Raw genomic sequence first — 18098 nt, 5'->3', positions numbered from 1 at the left:
TCATTCCTTTTCTATTGTATTCTCTGTCACATTTCACCTAAGTACTTGGCATAATGTCAGCCTTACCATCTATTTTTTGTGCTTAGGGTACCAGATGCACAGAAACTGCAGCAGAATTCATTTTGTGACAGTTATAATTGCATTCATAAGCAACAGCATCGGATTTCAATCCTTCACATTGTTTCACATAGTCAGAGCTTGTCATCTCCCACACAAGACCACATTCAGGAACCTGACATTTCCTTCACCTCTCCTTTCTAAATATTTACCATTGTTCTGAAGTGCTACCTAACTGGCAGCCATTGACAAGAAGGTACTGTTCCCTCATACCTCCACTGCCCAGAAATGTTAGCAAGATTTGAAGTTTAGAAAAAATACATTTCCTGCTCCCTTACCATGCCGTGAGTCAGACTGGTGATCATCTTTAACACAAACAGAACTCAGAGACCCAAATGGATCACAGCCACAGGGATAGCATGGATGATCATCATAGGGAGAAACCTATGAAACAAATGTTCTCTGTCAAATTCCCAAGTTATTAACTGGGGAAAAAAAAAAAAAAAAATTACATCTGTTTCTTGTCTGAGATCAGCGAAACTAATATGAATGAAAACCAGAAATGTAGCAACAGATCAAGGGACTCGATCCATTTAATTTTATCAAACAGAAAACCGGGGATTGCAGTCAAGAAAAAAACCTAGATAAAAACACAATCTGGTCTTTAACAGCCCAGTCAAAGTTAGAGAAACTAATGTTTGGAAGTTGCCACCTGGCTCATACAGTCTAAATATTGTTTAGTGTGACAGCTATTAATCACTGTGATGGTTTGCCAATGATTATGGAAATGTGTAACAAGAGTGGGTAATTTTAGAAGAGGAAGAGGAAGGAAATGAGAAGAAATCCTTGGCTCCATGTTCAGTGGGAGGACAGATTATCCACTCATGACAATTTATACCAACTTCACAATCTATACATTTTTGAAATACAAGTCAATAAGATTTCATGACAAGGATTTCCTTTTGTTGTTGGTGGTGGTGGGTTTTTTTTTGTTTTGTTCTGTTTTTTAAGGGAAACCTGAAACTTTCCTTTGAGGTACTTGAGATGTAAAGCAAATTTATAATGATGCATGGATACATATTTATTGGCTAGGAATTGATTGAATACTTTTCTTCAGTGCTTCTTATAACAAGAGAATTAGCCAATCTCACATTTAATTCTCCTTTGTATTGGCTGTTCCTGGTGCCTAATCAAATTCACAGACTCACCCTTCCTCCCTGCATCTATATTTGTTGGATTTCTAAAGCATGGGCTTTCACATATATATATGAAAACCTTCTGTATTAAGTCCTTGTGAAGAAGAAATAGTTTCTCTTTTTCTGGAGAGCTCTTAACACTGCAGGAACTTCACATTTAACTCCATTATTCACATAATAACATATGTCTTTTGTGGAACTTAGGTCATTTTTCTAAAGAGTCACACTTGTCAATAAACTGGAAAGTAGGCTCAGAGACCACATGTTCTACAATAAACTCATCAAGAAGAATATTTGCTATAGTATTTCATGAAACAGACTTTGACCTTAGAACCATGAAAGGGCCCTTTTTAACATTGGTTGAAATGGGCTGTTATAGGACAGGACACATTTTTGGCACTTCTGAAGACACTGAATCTATAATGTTGGCACTTCAGAGGTTTATCCAAATGAGAAATTGGTTTCTTATCACAGCAATTACATTTCCATTCTAGGAAAACATATCTACTTATTCTCTTCTTCTACAACAACTTCTTTTAAAGCAATAAGATCTGCACTTCCTCACAAGCATTTTATGCTTTTCTCTAGAAGTTTCCATGGTATGTAATACATAAAAGAAATCCTGTAGAATTATTAGTTATTCTTAATAGAATATATGTTTGAATGCACAATGAGCTGAAATATACATCGTATCAGGCTATAATTAACCAAAACACTAGGATGTTATTTTCAAAATCTTACTTTCTGTGGTCTAAAATATCCATCAGCACACATTTCACAGTTGATCCCCATCGTATGTTGAGAACAGTTTAAACAGACACCACCTCCCACGTACTGGCCATGAATATTCATACTCCTTTTTTGATCTGCAATACTCTGATTGTAATAACAATCTTCAGCTTTGTTATGACAGTTGCACTCTACAAAGGAACAGAAAAGAAATAATTTTTTTTATTGTTTACATCATGTAACTGTTTCTACAACACTGATACTTTCCAAAGTGGAAATGCAAGAAGGAGAGCATATAAATTCATCTCAGAATTGTGATTTTCTTCCCATTAACTATGGTTCTTGCTTCAGCAGTCTCAAATACATTCTGTTTCTTAGCAAGTAAGCATATTTCACAAATACTGTCACTGCTTCAATATCATCCCTTTTGGCAGTATTCTGTAAATCACACTCCTTTGAGGAGTGATGCCAATAGTGATGTACACTATCACTATTAACTGCTCTTAAATATTCTGTCCTCCACACTGCAAAAGAAAATCCATGCAGTTCTTCTCTTATCTTAGACAAAAGTCTAAGAAGTCAACAGTATCTGTACATAAGTACACATTTCTATGAGGCTAGAAGACACTTTTCAGTCCAGTCAAAAACACGTACTTTCCAAGGAGTGACACAGAGATTTGTGTAAAAATCCTTTCTACTAGGAAGATACTTTTCCATTTGTAATTGTACATTTTATCTAATAGGTTCTTAACTGCCTGAAGCTTGTGCCAGTAATTAGTGATGCAAAGAGGGAAAATGCACTAGCTAGACCTTGAGATACTCATTGACACAGCTTAATTCAATCCATCAAACAATATGAAAAGTAGAGGGGCAGTTTATTTCAAAACATTTGTTATCAGAACAAAAGTTTTTTATCTGTTGAAATTTATGACCAAGTAAGAAATCTGCATTTCAATTAGCTAACAAAATGATTGATGCAAAGCTTCTACTTTTTACAGGAGTATAATAAATCTCCAAGACTCTTTTGTCTGATCCTCTCTGAAAGTTTTATTACATGACACATCTATGAGCCTAGCAGTTGTGTTGGACAGAATACTTAAACAGATCTAAATGGTTATGGCTAAAGTAGGTCATTTTTGGATGCTTTGGAGAACTGGTGTAGATCTCTATGAAAAGCAGCTTCCAGCAAGAATATAATAAGCCTTGTTGAATGCCTCTAAACCTTTGTGCACTTACTCTCACATTTATTCCCAGCAGAAATGGTTCCTGGTCTCCATGGTTTCTGATGGTACCCCGGACAGCACCTGTTACAGCTCTCACCACATGTATTGTGCTCACACTGGCACTGCAATTTCTAAGGGAAAAAATAAATAAATAATCTTTAAATACTTTTAAATGGATGATTTTCTCAGTGTTCCCAAAAAATCTGTCTAATTTGAGATTTACTCCAAAAAATAAGGTAATGATAAATGCTCCGCAACCATGCTATGTCAACTACTGAGAAGTAGCCTTTCTACAAAAGGAAGAACAACTCTCATGTGTTGCAAAACAGACAATTTCTTGTGCTCTTCAAACCATTTCATTTCCACACCAAAGAAAAAGAGTTTGCTTCAAAAAAGATAAATTACTGGAGACCCAGATATGCTTACAAAGCAAAGGAAAAAAATTATAGCAAATCATTTCTATGCATCATGTAATAAGATCTCTTTTAGACTCTTATTTTCTATTCACCTTAGGCAAACTGGACTAGTTGCATTATGAAAATAAATCAGTAAGATTGAAGAATACCTTTGTGACTTCATCCAGGGGGCAGCTTCGAGCGTGTCCATAGCAAATACACATGCCACCAACAGAGATGTCCTTTATTGAGTAGTAGTACTACAAAAATCAAAGATCAAAAAAAGATGAATACATTTATATGTATTGTTGTCTTCTCTCCTACATAATAAAATGACAGTGTGTCACTGTTCTTTTATGTGAAAAATGTTAAGAAAATACAAGAGACTTTGAATTTCTCTTACCTAGAGAAGCCTTCCACTTAGTGAATTTTTTAAGCCAAAATTTGCTTATAAAACAGCCTTTTTTTCACCTTATAAAAGCAATGGAGCAGAACAATTGCTATTTTTGAATTTCAGTTTGTGAAGTCAAAGTATGCTTTCCTAAAATGGAAATTCTAACTTCCCTTAAAAAGTGTGCTTACTTCCAAACAAGCTCCTTTCTACTAGTGTGAGACAGTGTATTATGCTATCCAAATTTTTAGCTTAAGAATCTGTGACACAGTAGAATAGTATCTATTTATATTGCCATGTGGTGAGCAAAAACAGTACACATAAGGAAAGGATTTAACTTGCAAGGCAAGGAAGACCATCTGGGTTCAGTTACAGCTGGAGTATCAACATGGTTGGCCTATTGATATCCTGGGAAGTATGTACTAGAGAGGAATGAAAAGAAATACTTTTTGACTACACTTCTAAGCAAAAAGTTCAAGATTCTCAGACTGAACAACCCTACGGTCATCTGCTTCAGGATGAAGAGCTGGTCCTGGGTGGTCAGACCTTCAGGGACTGTTATTTTCTTTGAAAGATCTTGAAATCGGAGCAAACTAGCCTCTTTGATTGAATACTGAATTTGTAATGTCTCTAAAATTTTATGATGCTTAGCATTTTAGTCTTTTTTTTAAACTTTATGGTGTTGGATTACAATACATAAATAAATTCATGAGCATTAAGGCCTTAACTATAAAAAAAGGAGTTCCAGACTGGGAAAAGTAGGAGGACCAAGTGGCTCACTCCATTTCCCGCTTCTACCCTTTTATCTTGTTTTCTTAAAACTCACATTGCATTTGGCTCACAGCAGCTGTGTGCAGCTTGAAGTTGAACAAGAGACCAGTGCTAACCAAATGCTACAGAGAGAAATAAATAAATTAAATACAGAAACAAAACTGCTGTTGAACTCTTAGAAAAGTCCTGCTTCAGCGGTTTCGGTTATATATGAGAGCACTGATAAAATGGGTATCAACAACCAGATGTCATGCCTTCAAAAAAAAAAAAAAAAAAAAGAACAGAAATGGAATCCAGAAAGCTGTAAGTGATTACCTTTGTTGTCATTTGTTGCGCAGTGTTGAGACACTTGAGTGAGATATCAGGACTTGGGAACCCTGACCCAATAAAACTCACACCTTACAGAGATGGAGGTGTGTAGCTTTTCATGCAAAGCTGCACTAAGTCATGCTGGCTGGGTTAAGCCTTGGATTACACAACAATGTACATTACGAAAGCAATGGGCATATTTATTCTCAGAACCCTTGTTTCCCATGTAAACTGCATGCTTGTATGACTTCGTGTCAAACATCCCTTTTGGGGGTGTATTTCTTGACATTACAATACTATCAACAGATCCAAATATCTACCAGGCTGCACCATGGGAACATCTTATCAGTTTAGCCTTTGTGTTAACTGTTTTCTTATGTCCAGAAAAGCACAGCTGGAACAGCTGTCCAGTCCTCTGTGGATGTAGTCCTCATGCTAGCAGCTCCCACATGAGGCAGACGGAACAGAACGCCCAGATTTTTGTTTCAGTAATGCTGCAACTAAACAGGCACCTCTGCACAAGATGAGAGCAGGGCTGCCTGCTGAAAGTACCTATAAAAGCCTGATAAGAGACAGGTTTCTTTCTACCTTCTATACCCAGCTACTCAACCAGACTTTATAGCACCATACACTTTTACTTTCCACCTCAATGCACAGTCACACTGTTGCATGTATTATAGCTCAGCAAGAAGCAGCATCTTTGCACAAGGATTTCCTGTATCATGCAAGAGGAAGGTTGCTGTAAAAGTGGGGAGGATTCTGGATTCCACTTTATCTTAGCTGCTTATGGGTGTTCTTGAAGACAAACACAAAAGAGGGGACGCATAAACATCATATTTTTCTGTCCTTGGAAAGTATCTTCATAAGAAAAACCTGAAGCCACTGATCACTTAGCTCACCAGTTTCAGGCAAGTGAAGAAGATGGTCAAAATGGTAAAAGATAAAGCAAAAAATACTGCAGAAAATTTAATTATGGCAAGCAGGAGCTCCAAACCAAATTTCTGTAAGATGTTGAAGCAGTCAAAGTGCTTTGCTGTCTCAGTTTCCCCACTTCCAAAATCAAATCTGTAAGGATTAGTTAAAACTCCTGAGTGGTTTGCATTATTGTTATTCCTGGCCTTAAAAACCATTGGTTAAAATGCCTTTTTTTTTAAAAAAAAAAAAAAAAGGAAATTCATCATGGCAAGATTTTCAAACAATTCCTTTTGTGTATCAAGACCGATGAGAACCAAAATCCTTAATACACTGGAAAACGTACTGCAGTTGCATAAAGAGCAATCTCAAATGACACTTGCATCAGCTAAACTGTACTTCTTTCTTTCCTTGTGGAGTATCAGAAATTAAATCATTTGAGCAAATAAAACAAAAAGCAAACAAAATTAAAAATCTTTAAAAAATATGTAGAGTTGTCTCTGGCAAAGTATCATTTTTAATGACATCAGAAGGAAGGCAAAACCCTGTTAGCAACCTTTCCGAATAATTCAGTGTATGGCAAAGTTGAAGTAGCTCCTCACAGATCAGAAAAGGCTGACCCACCTGAGCAGTGTTTCTGAACAATCAGCTTACCCTTCTGGTAACAATGGGATCGAGTTCTTTTGGATCGTGATGGCTGAGGGTCATGAGGTCAGCATTAAGGGTTCTAATACGCTGCAGTCGTAGGCGAATATATCGTGCAGAAGTGAAGTCCAAAAGCTTTTGTGAAGGATCATCAGCACTAGGCCTGCCGTTGATCAGAGACGTGTGAATCTAGGAAGAGGGTCTGAATTAATCACAAACATAACTCCGATTCTTTTACAACGGCAAGCATCTTAGCCGTTGAGTAGAACTTAAGTTTGTTTTTCAGAAATTCTGCATATTGAGATGTTAAATTAATTGAAATTATTTTCCCCACCCTCAACCTGCAGGTAAAATTTTCGCTTCCTGACTTACATGGTTCTGAAACCACCACTCCTGTCTCATCATAAAGTCTCATGTCTCCTGGACATTTGTGGAAATAGCATAAGGACAAGAATCGTACAACAGACTAGTCATTTTTTTCCCTGGTCTTCCTTCCTCTCCCTTATTGACCTGGAACATGTAACGCTAGCCATAAGTGTGGTTTTGTCATTAGATTTTCCCTACACAATTTGTAAATATTGTAAAATATAATTGAGTACAGAGACAATAATCCTATATCCTGTTGGGACAGAGCTGCCGAGTCAGCAAGGAACACTCGGTAATAAGACAGTACAGTGGGAAGCCACAAGTTGGATGACAGCTGGAAGCAGAAAGCTGCCACCACAAAACCACCCATCTGGTCTCCATCTCTGTCTCGCACTGCCCCCAGTAAGATGGCTTTTGGTATCAAGCTGCGCAATTTATTTTAGCAACAGCTCCCTGCTCCTTTCCAAAGCAACTCAGGACCACACAGTTTGTGCTGCATTTTGAGTGAGAAAGTGCAAAATGAGACCAACATGCCACAAACAGATGTCAAAGAGTACACCTACCGTCCATCACAAGAGTCATGCTCTGAGTTCATCAGCTGCACTTCAAAGTGCAAAGCATATCTTTTTATGCAAAGCAATTTTGTCTCACATATTACTCTTGAATTTATAGTTCGAATTTTGTCCATCACTGTCAATTATTTCCCATGATACATGCCATTTCTTTTTAGTCTCTCCTGCCTCCAGCTCCAATTCTCTGGAAATACATATTCTCTCTGTTCATGAATAGTGTTTTCAAGCAATGAAAAGCGAAATTTTATACACATCTTAATTCTAAACCTACCCACTGGCTAGACCAGTAGAAATTTTGTAATAGTGCACCGTAATTTATATAGAGGAGTCCTTCCTACAAGGAAAAGGAAGAAAGGGATGAATACTAAAATGTTAAGGAAGAAAAGGAATAATTCTCCACGTTCACTGCTATATTTGGCTAATCTACTGCTTACAAATAGCTTATATATACCAATATATTTGGATTATATATGTTTGCATTATTTATGCCCCTTAATTGAAGACCATTTCCTAGCAATTGTAGTTTTTGCTTCAGAATTTATCACAAATTCTGACTTCGTAACAAATTTCTGGAAGCTGATTTTCAAGCAGCATATATCAGGTTAATAGACTATACAACAGTGCAGTTATACCTCTTTAAACCTGTAAAAATCCAGCAGTCAACCTGGAAAAATGTCTGAATTAGCTAAAATGTCATTCAATTATATATACATTTAGACATGTGGTCCTTTTACCCTATTTTTTCTTTCAGACCAGAGCATTACAAGCAAAACACAGAACAACAGCTTGCTAACAAGTGCTAAATACAAGGCAGATGTTTGTAGAGATCAGCTGATTTGCAGGTCTTCTGAGAGCCCCATATTTAAGTTTGTTATGCTGACCAGAACCAATTATAAAGCACTAATAATACATATTCTTAAGAGTGCCAAGAATCACTAATATAGGTTATGAGATTCTCTGTGCAGGGAATACTCATGTCTGCCTGCATTTCCAGATACAAAGGAGCAGTCTGTACTTTGTGAACAACAACATTCAAGCAGTGCACAGCAGTTTAATTTGGACTTTGTTTTTTAATGTTTCTCTTATGTTTTTTATGTTATAACATTTATAAATATTCCAGATAGTGCAGTATGATAGTTGATCATACACATACCACCCAATTCTCTGTACATCTCCGGTTTTAATGTCATTTCATTACGTGGCTGCCTCTATGAAATAAATGACATGAATACCATTAACAGAGTTTGATAAAAGAAAGAAGAATCAACAGTGAGGCTGCATGACTCATAATTCTTCTAATTATACAAGGTCCCTGAAACAATGCCAAGGCTAGTTTAGGAGTTCCAGCTGTGCTGAGCACTGCAACAATTTTTACAGCTTTATCTCACAACCAGGTGTTCCTAACACAGGAACTTTACTAAATGAAAAACCTGGCAGAACATAGAACCTCTGTTGTAGTTGTCTATAGAATAAAGGAACTACTACTACACAGTTAATAGTCACCATCAAATGACATGGAGGGTGAGAATAAAGAATTGATTAGTAGGAATATGTGGAGTGAAAGACAAGATATACAAACTTTTAAAAGCTTGTTATACTGGTATATGATGTAAAAATAGCAACATTAAAGAAGAATAACAGATACTCTGGTAGTGCTGAGGGAGTTGAACTCTGTAACTGGGATGCAAATGTTTTCAATTCTTAATCAGTCTGAGTTCATACTCACAAACCACAGGTGCAAAAACAAACATACCTCCCCATGTTCCAGAGGAACTAGTCTGGAATAGTAAGAGGTGCAGATCACTTCATCATCTCTCTTGTAAGTTGGCGGCCCAACTCTTGGTGTAATATTATAACGAGTTAAACACTCTGTGTCGCTAATTGCATAGTACTGCCATGGTTTGAACTCTGTGCCATCTATGGAGCGTTCCAAAATCCAGTTTCCAGGTCGTGGAGCATTAGCAGATTTGATGATGACATATGCAACTTGAAAGACCTAAAAACATGCAGGAGAAAAATTTTAACACTTCATTCGGCTCCAAAAGACCACAAGAGACCTATTTGGTGCCCAAGTTATTTACAGTTTTAAAAGCAGTGGTAAAACTTTCTAGAGTGGCTCTAGATAAAAACTTTTGCACAATTTTTTGCTCAAAAGCTAGATTAGTATTTTATGATACTAGTGTATTCTTTTTTATACTGTGTTAGCGTGCAAGCTGACAGATGTATATATATATATGCATATATATACACACACACACCACTGATTTCAGGATTACTTGGGAATAACATTCCTTCTATTTAGCTTTTCTGAACTACTGAAAACTTCAAAGTGGGTTCTTTTTTTTTTTTTTTTTTTTTTTTTTTTTCTTTTGAAACAGCTGCAGACCAAACAACTCTTTGTTTCATATTTTAGCTGGGAGTTTAATCCTCTCAGTAAGAGCATTTCTGATAAGCTTTTTATATCCTATATTAAAAATCTGTGCATTCCATTTTCATTCTGTGTTGAAGTTATTTAACAACACTTGTAAAGTTATTTACAAAAACTGCTGAAAAGGGAGGCACACAAATCAGGTAAATGTGACAAACATAAGGATGATAATGCTATTTAAGTAGCCTTAAGGTATGGAATCTCTCAGCTATTTGTATAATTGAGAGCTTTTTTTTTTTTTTTAATCATTTTTGAGTAATCTCATGGCAGCTAAATAACTAGCACAGCTCCTCAACTAGCTACAACTTCAGCCACTATCACTGAAGGGCACACTCCAAAACTACTATCTTCTCTTTTTTTACTAATGGCTACTACCATTAGTAGCCACACAAAAGGCTGTTGTTGCAGATTGATAAGACTCCTCATGTGAAATTAATGTTTTATGAGTGTGCTATCAAACCACATTTAGAAGAAAGAAAAACACCAGGTTGCTTAACAATCTCAGAGATCTGTAGTCTCACTAGAGTGGTCTGCCAAGTCAGCTGGTATAATAACGCCCATCTTTGTGTGCAGTATTAATACCATGCTGAGTTTTGCTTTGTCAGCAACCCATTATTTCAGACATCTTTAAATATAGGAGTTTGTTTGATTAGGTTTTGATTTTGTCAAATAAGAGAAATAAACACACAATGAAAGGTAATAATTACACTGTGTGTGCAACTCATGAAACTACTTCTGAAACAAAACATTCTTTAAGTGACCAAAGCTTTACTTAAGAGATTTGCAGACATGAGAAAGAAAAGAAAATGGTGATACTTATATTCAAATTCTGACTTATTAAAAAAAATCCAATTCAGATTTGATTAAAATCAGACATAACTTTAAATTTGATGTTCAGCTGGTCTGATTTTCCTTTTGTTTATTTATTTTTCCTCTCTGCTTGCTATCACCAACTAAACTACTTCCCTACTTATTACACAGTTGGCTGAACAACAAATGCTCTACTTCTGATTACATGGAGATTTTTCGAGACCCATTATATTCTGCAGCTGATGTAGCTAGTTTTAAATCCAGTTTCAACCAGTAATAATGAGTTTTCTTTCATCACAAACTAACTGCAGGCACTGCTACAGAAATGCTTTTACACAACACTATGTAGGTTGCATTTATTTTAAATACTGAATTTCTTGATGAGGGAGGGTACAGGAAACAGACAGTTAAATATAAAAGTATTTTTTAGCAACTCCTTGGGCAGTTCATTCTAATGTTGCATCATTTAAAGTCAATGGTTTGATGGGGGGCGAGAGGGGTATGAAAATCGGCAGATGTGTTTGATGTTCAAGACTTCAACAGATTGATTTTTCCTGTATGTCTACAGTTCACCAAGAGCTGAAATGAAGATACTGGAAGTCAAGTGCCAAGAAAAGGCATTAATGTAACAAGAAATTGTTCTGCGAAAAATGAGGTATGTATAATCAGCCTGAGTAAAAAAACAGTCTTGTTTTCCCCCTGAATTTTCTCAGGATTCTTCCACACATAGACCACAAATACCTAATAGTACTTCCTAAGTAAATTCACAGGATACTGAATACCAACAGCATCAGAATGATTTGTCAGCCTCTGAAATTGTGTAGAAGAATGGATATTGCGTATATAAATGAAAGGATACTGCATGAGAGCTCCTGTTGTCAAGAAGTCAGAATGCAACCTTTCAGTAGGTGTTATATCCTCAGAGATTATGTTCCCAAACAAGAAGTTAAAGCTGGAAGAATGGATTCAGGTGTCCCCAGTGCTTGCATATTAATACATTATAAAGAATGTCAGCTAGGGCTTGAGAGACTTCACATCCCATAGCTTCTGCAACCCAAACAGATCTGAGTCAGGAACTCCATGTAAAGCAAACTGACTTTTCAATGCCCTTAGTGCATTTCCTTAAAGATTTTGTACTTTAATGACTTCTCCATATCTGAACATCACCAAGGGCAGTTTCCTACTACTCAGTCCATTCATTCACTGCCCATCAACAGGCCACATGATAAACCTGAGCCACATGGCAAGAGCTCATGATTTGCATGCATTAATCTAACTGTACAGCTTTCCCAGAACTTGTTTCCTTATTGAGCTACAAGGGTAAAAAGGGCAAGTGAAAGCAAGGTAGCAGATACCAAGTTGCCATAGATTAGAAGCATCATTCTACAGGCATTTCAATCCTGACTATAAAGATCATCCAAATAAACTTATACGTCTTTGTAGTAGTAATACCAACTTAACACATCACTTCTGCTTTACTTAGCCTTCCTAGTGACCTTGTTTCCTTTAAGTCAAGTCCTGCAATTTCAAGAACTTCGTTCTTGAAACACATTTGTAAATGAACCCTTCCCCCATTCATCAAGCAGTTTTGCATTCTCTTTCCCTAAACATTTAGCCAGCAGTGTCCACACAGCAGATGCTAGCCAAATGTTCCCTTTTACAAGTACATGTTCAATGCTCTAAAACCTACATAGGTTCTGACAAGAACAATTTTCCCGTTAGTCTTTTTAGATAGTGAGCAGTAAGTGAATATGCTGTCTTTTCATAACTGTGAGTATTTGCTCTTGCAGCCAGGAGGGCAAACGGTATCCTGGGCTCCATCAGGAGAGGGGTGGCCAGCAGGGACAGGGAAGTGATTCTCCCTCTTTGCTCTTGTGAGGCCCCATCTGGAGTACTGTGTCCAGGTATGGAGCCCTCAGTACAAGAAAGATGTGGAGCTGTTGGAAAGGGTTCAGAGGAGAACGACAAAGATGATCAGGGGACTGGAGCACCTCCCCTATGAGGACAGGCTGAGAGAGCTGGGCTTGTTCAGCCTGGAGAAAAGAAGGCTGCGAGGTGACCTCATTTCAGCCTTTCAGTACCTGAAGGGAACCTTAAGTGTGATTTTCAAAATGACATGACAAGACCTGTGGTGAAAATGCTTATTACAACTAATATTACTCTGCACTATAATTACAAAATCCTTTCTGCATACAAAGCTGGTTAAAATAGAAACTTCATCTTCTCTGATTTTATTTTACTTTCTGAATCAAAAACATCTGAAATGAATCTGTGCCAACCCTCAAAAGACTAAAAGACTACGTGCAGGGATATCAAGTATCAACCCGGGATTAAGATCCCTTAAAAAGGCCCTCAGTAAGAAATTCTGAGTCCTATCAATTGCCTGCTACATTTTGCCCTGAAAGGTTTGTAATGCTAAGTGTACAGACTAATCTGAATCTTTTCTGTTTGGTTTTGAATCATTATGTGCAACCATTATTTTTCACTAAAAGATAAGTTAATTTTATTCAAGAATTGTATTATAAGAATATATAGACAAGTACACTGAATATTGTGATATCATTTTTACAGCAACAGAAGTGCTTTAAAGAAACTTGCCCCATAAAACAAATTCGTATTGGTCTACCGAAGTCAAGAGAACTATGTGTCTTCTTATATCAGCAAAGGGTTTGTCCTTACACTTATTGCCAAAAGATTTCAAGATCAAAGCACTGTAGGAATCATATTATAATATTATTTACTTTTTTTTTTTTAATATCAGAAACTGCAAATTGCTCTTATATCAGTCCCTGAGAGATAATCCTGTATTATGAAATATTCATGAGCTATGACTTACTTGCAAGTGGAGATGTTTTCACAGCTTAGTACTTGGGATCTTGCTCCACAATTTAAGAACTTAGTAGTATACACCATTGTCTTCCTGATATGTCTAGAAATAAGCACTCTTAAATACCTTTGAAAGTCTTATATAGAATAATACTATGGAAAATATTCTTAATGCTGTGATGGAGAAATATTTTACAGCTGGCTCAAGCACACTACTGATATTTATAATGGGCTGATTTATATTAATTCATTGCCATCTGCAAAGAAGCTATCCAGAGGAGAAGTCAAGCAAAAAGACTGTTTCTGTCTTTATCTACTGCTGTGGATTTTGTTTCTGTAGAATTGCCAGCATAGAAAGCATGAGATCATAAATCAAATCTTGGTGTCTTGTACATCAGTACTACTCTTTCCCTTGCTCTGGATTTTTGCCATACATTTAGTGGAAAGAAAAAAATAAAATAAAATAAAGACTATCAGACATCTGGTTCCAGAAGGAGCAAAAGACATGCCTAGTGTTTATGATATGTGAGTTACAAAACTGTGACATAACCACTGGCTACCCTTACAAAATGCTTAGTAATAACAGCACAGAAATTCTGATGGAGAAAGAAAACAGCAATTCTGATCTTGATTTTATTAGCCAGCCTTTTTTTTCTTAATGAGAATCCATCAAGCTGCTTTTCAGTTCAGATTTTCTTACACAAAATATTACTAAATGTAAGGTAGAATATTAACTGAAGAAATACTCTGTGTTCCCTTCAGTACTGAGTGGAGACAAATACAACAGGGACAGACTGTGGTCAGAACATCTAGGATAAACTGGAGTCATTTTCACCAGGCAAGGGAGTCCCCTTTATTCACCAGCTGAGGCTACATTGTCACCAACCTGATCATTGCCTTGTATCTCTATGCTGTAAATCAGTAACAATTCAGATAAACAGTCCATTTCTCTTAGTGCTATAATATCTAGTAATTATTCAGAAATAATAAATAATAGCTAAATTTTTCATTTTTTCACAACAAAAATTGTATTCAAATATTATATATACTGTCAAGGAATGTTAAATACCATGTTTACTTTCATGCACTACTTGGCAGATTTAATGCACAAAGTTTGAAATAAAATGAAAAAGCACCAATGTTAAAGAATATCTTTAAAGGTCATAGTAGAGTATTTTTACAAATTTTCTTGTGAATGAGTTAAATAAACAGTTACTAAAATCACTGAGATCCTTCTTATACTTTTTCTTTATTCCTTTTTACTAGTGCTGACTTGTTTAAAGTAAGCACACCAAGTCAGCTCCAATAACTTATTGACTTCAAGCAGTCTTTATTAACCAAATCCCTTCTTGAAGAGTAGCAATTTACATTCGAGTTGCATAGCCCTACATGCCTTCTCTCTCTCAATCTCTCTATGGAAAACACAGAAGAAAGGCCCCTTGGGGGAAACATTTCAAATCAAATTAGTGAAATTGAGTGTGGATCAGGAGAAGAAAGATATGTGTTTGGAGAAACATCAACAGAACTAAGATTTAGAGAGCGGCTCAGCTGGTCTGTTTCCAAAGTAAAATCATTCTAGGAGGGAAAAAAATGAAGTCATTGCCCTCTCCTTCATTCTTCCTTCCTGTTTGTCCATTTAAAAACTAACAACAAAGTCAACTATTCAAATGAAGGAGTCCTATCCAAAACTTCTGTGATTATTTTCCTGATAATTCTGCTTTCTCATTAAAGAGGAAATTAGACACTTGTTTAACCTGTGCTTCATTTCACAACATGCTTCATTTTAAACATCAGAGTTAAACCTTCTTTTTTAAATTTAAAATTTAGCACCAATCAGGATCTAGTGATCTTGCAAGAGCATGTTGTCAGCTGTATACGTCAAGCATGCATTTCTTATTTGCATAGCTTCTTCAAGAGACTGGAAATATTAATCTCAGTTTATACTGGAATTCCTGTTAAGCTGCAAAAACTCATGGATTTCTTAGCTATGGTTTTCAGATACCTTAGATCTGTTCAAAGAAACATGAAACAAAAAAGGAAAAGAAAAAATCTAGAAAAATACATTTTCTTCAGAAATGATTTTGTCTTTTCTAGGGATAGTGGAGGAGACATGATTCTTCCATACCTAACAGAGAAACTAGCTAATCATCTGTTCAGTCTAGCAACCTTTTGTATAGGAATTTTGCCAGCTAGAAGAGCAAATACTTCCAGTTTCGCCATTAAGTGCCAAACACTGTTTGCTTCTTGAAAATAATCTTTAATAATCCATACCTCAAGCAACTTTCATGATATCAAGAGCAGAGAAAAACAATATCAGAGGACTACTAGGGGAGTTAGCTGAGACAGAGTAAGGTTATCAAGAAACAGGGAACAGTGGTGTAAACTCTCATCCACTTAAGTACAACTGTTGATCTGCCATGAATTACAATGATCTGTGATTTATATACTAGAAGACACAGCCATTTCCACTACAGGCTGATATGAATAAAATCTCTAAGATGCTCTTTAAAAACAACTGAAAAACAATGGAAAAAGCACATCTGTTTTAAATCAGTTTGTTTAAGGTTTAACTATCCAGCTTTAGCTATTTGCTATTAAATGACTAACTATAAAAGTCCCACTATCTAAACTCTAGAGAGGTAGAATTAATTACGGGGATTTATATCCTACATTCAGTAAGTGACCCTTAGGTAAAAGTTACTCACCTGCCTTAGATCCAAGGTGATGGTGACCCAGTGGTATTGCCTCCCATTCTGAATGCTGGGACTTTGCCACCAATTATTTGTACCATCAATTGCACTGGAGATTGGGTGCTGCTCTGTTTTAAAGGAAAAAATAAATAAACAAAAAGAAACAATTTCTGGAAAAATCACCTGAAACTGTTTTCTCTGATCTAGCACATTTATTTCATGCAGACTATAACATTTTACTGCCATAAAGCATTCTACAGTGCTCAACAGTGATTTCTGTCAGTCCTTTGCTTAAAGACAGCTTCAGTCATGTAGTAGGCAGACTAAGACCAAAAAGTATTTGACCTCGACATGCTTTGTACTCATGGGGAAGAGTCAAAGAGGAGAACCAATGAAACAAACTTACCTTTGGGATTAGCACTGTGGCGGTCACAAACTCGGCACTGGGCATTGCGCAGCGGCCGTCCTGGGACATGCTCAACCAGTTTGCAGAACATCTCTGGTCCTTTCTCCCCACAGGTGGCATTGGTGGAGATGTGAGCATTGCTGGCCAGGTTCAAAATGGCAGGGAACAGACCTTGAATTGAATGATGATTATAAGTTACAGTGTTAAGGCAAGCAAACTACAGGCATGGTTACGAGACAAATCTCTGAATATGCAGGGTATCATAATTAGCTTCTAGCCTAGAGATATAGATGCAGAATAGTACATTAGAAACAGACTATTCTGTGAAAAGATTATCATAGCAATCTGACACCAGCACATCAATCATCATGATCCCGAGGCACTGCTAGAGAGGTTCCCCATGGCTGCCCTGCTCCTGGCTGAGGGGGTGGGATATGCCTTAAGTGTCAGACCCTGATGGACATAGAGAACCCAGTAAGCACAGGGATCCCCTAGCCCTCCTGAGAAGTATCTGAAAGAGCTCTCTTCCAGATACTAAACCTTCTTGCTGCATTATAAAATGATTAAAACCAGGCAGTAAGCTGGCCTTCTGCCTGTGTGGAAAATGGCATTTAACCTAAGCTCCTCGGGGCAGAAACACCACCACACTCCTGCATTTTAAGGGCTGCATTTTAGACCTTTGCTCTGGGCTTCTCTGAAACCTGTGTAAACTCTGAGGGAAATCTGATTTGCTGGTTATTAATCTTTACATACTTTGCCATACTTTCAAAAGGTGCTGCTCTTTTGCACAGGAATAAGGAAAAACTGCTGTTACTGGCATCAGAGCTCTGCATATCTTCTAAAAGGAGATCTCAAGGCTATGCATAAGATTTAAGGAATACTTCAGGTGGCAGAAATAAATTATGCAAGCACAGCCTCTCAGAAACTTTGTAATCATTTTTCAGCCTTCTTCTTGAGCTAAAAAGCTGTTATTTCTGCATGGTTAGGTTTGCAGCCATCAGTACAACAGATAATCCATTTCTGCTGGGAAATAATTCAGAAAAGGAGAACCAATCTGGGAAAAAAACAGATCCATGTGTTGAGTCTGAAAATGATGTGCTGAAATCGAAGCTAGAGTCTTGGTACAGAGTACTGAGAGTCCTGCAAGAATTGCTATTGTTTCAATCATGATGGATCAAAAGCACATTTTTGTAAGTTTTTTGTTATCTTTCTTGTGTTACAAGGAGTATAACAAAATCTGCCATATTAGGGCACATTTGTGAAAATATTTTTTTGAGTGTTTACAACTACACAGATTATTTTCCTTCATTAACCTTCAATGCATATTGCAAGATTGCAATATTAATGTTTTGATATTTTTTTCCTAAGCTAT

At 36.7% G+C, this 18098-nt stretch overlaps 1 protein-coding gene across 2 annotated transcripts in view; it reads right to left on the bottom strand.

Annotated features, from left to right (window-relative positions):
* LAMA1 (laminin subunit alpha 1) overlaps positions 1-18098 on the bottom strand; it is a 97190-nt gene that overhangs the window by 60229 nt on the left and 18863 nt on the right. For both annotated transcript variants that reach the window (XR_001553442.2, XM_015855286.2), the window contains exons 2-9: positions 16727-16897; positions 16336-16448; positions 9320-9562; positions 6638-6817; positions 3771-3860; positions 3219-3336; positions 1995-2173; positions 396-501 (exon numbers count right to left, since the gene is read on the bottom strand). Coding sequence is in view for 1 of the 2 variants with exons in the window: in XM_015855286.2 (XP_015710772.1) it covers positions 396-501; positions 1995-2173; positions 3219-3336; positions 3771-3860; positions 6638-6817; positions 9320-9562; positions 16336-16448; positions 16727-16897 (1200 nt within the window). In the remaining variant the exon portion in view is untranslated. The remainder of the gene's footprint in view (positions 1-395; positions 502-1994; positions 2174-3218; positions 3337-3770; positions 3861-6637; positions 6818-9319; positions 9563-16335; positions 16449-16726; positions 16898-18098) is intronic.

This window comes from Coturnix japonica, chromosome 2 (assembly GCF_001577835.2).
Source record: "Coturnix japonica isolate 7356 chromosome 2, Coturnix japonica 2.1, whole genome shotgun sequence".
Taxonomy (NCBI): Eukaryota; Metazoa; Chordata; class Aves; order Galliformes; family Phasianidae; genus Coturnix; species Coturnix japonica.
The sequence above is the reverse complement of the archived record's forward strand: the minus strand, read 5'-3'. Positions and strand labels throughout refer to the sequence as shown.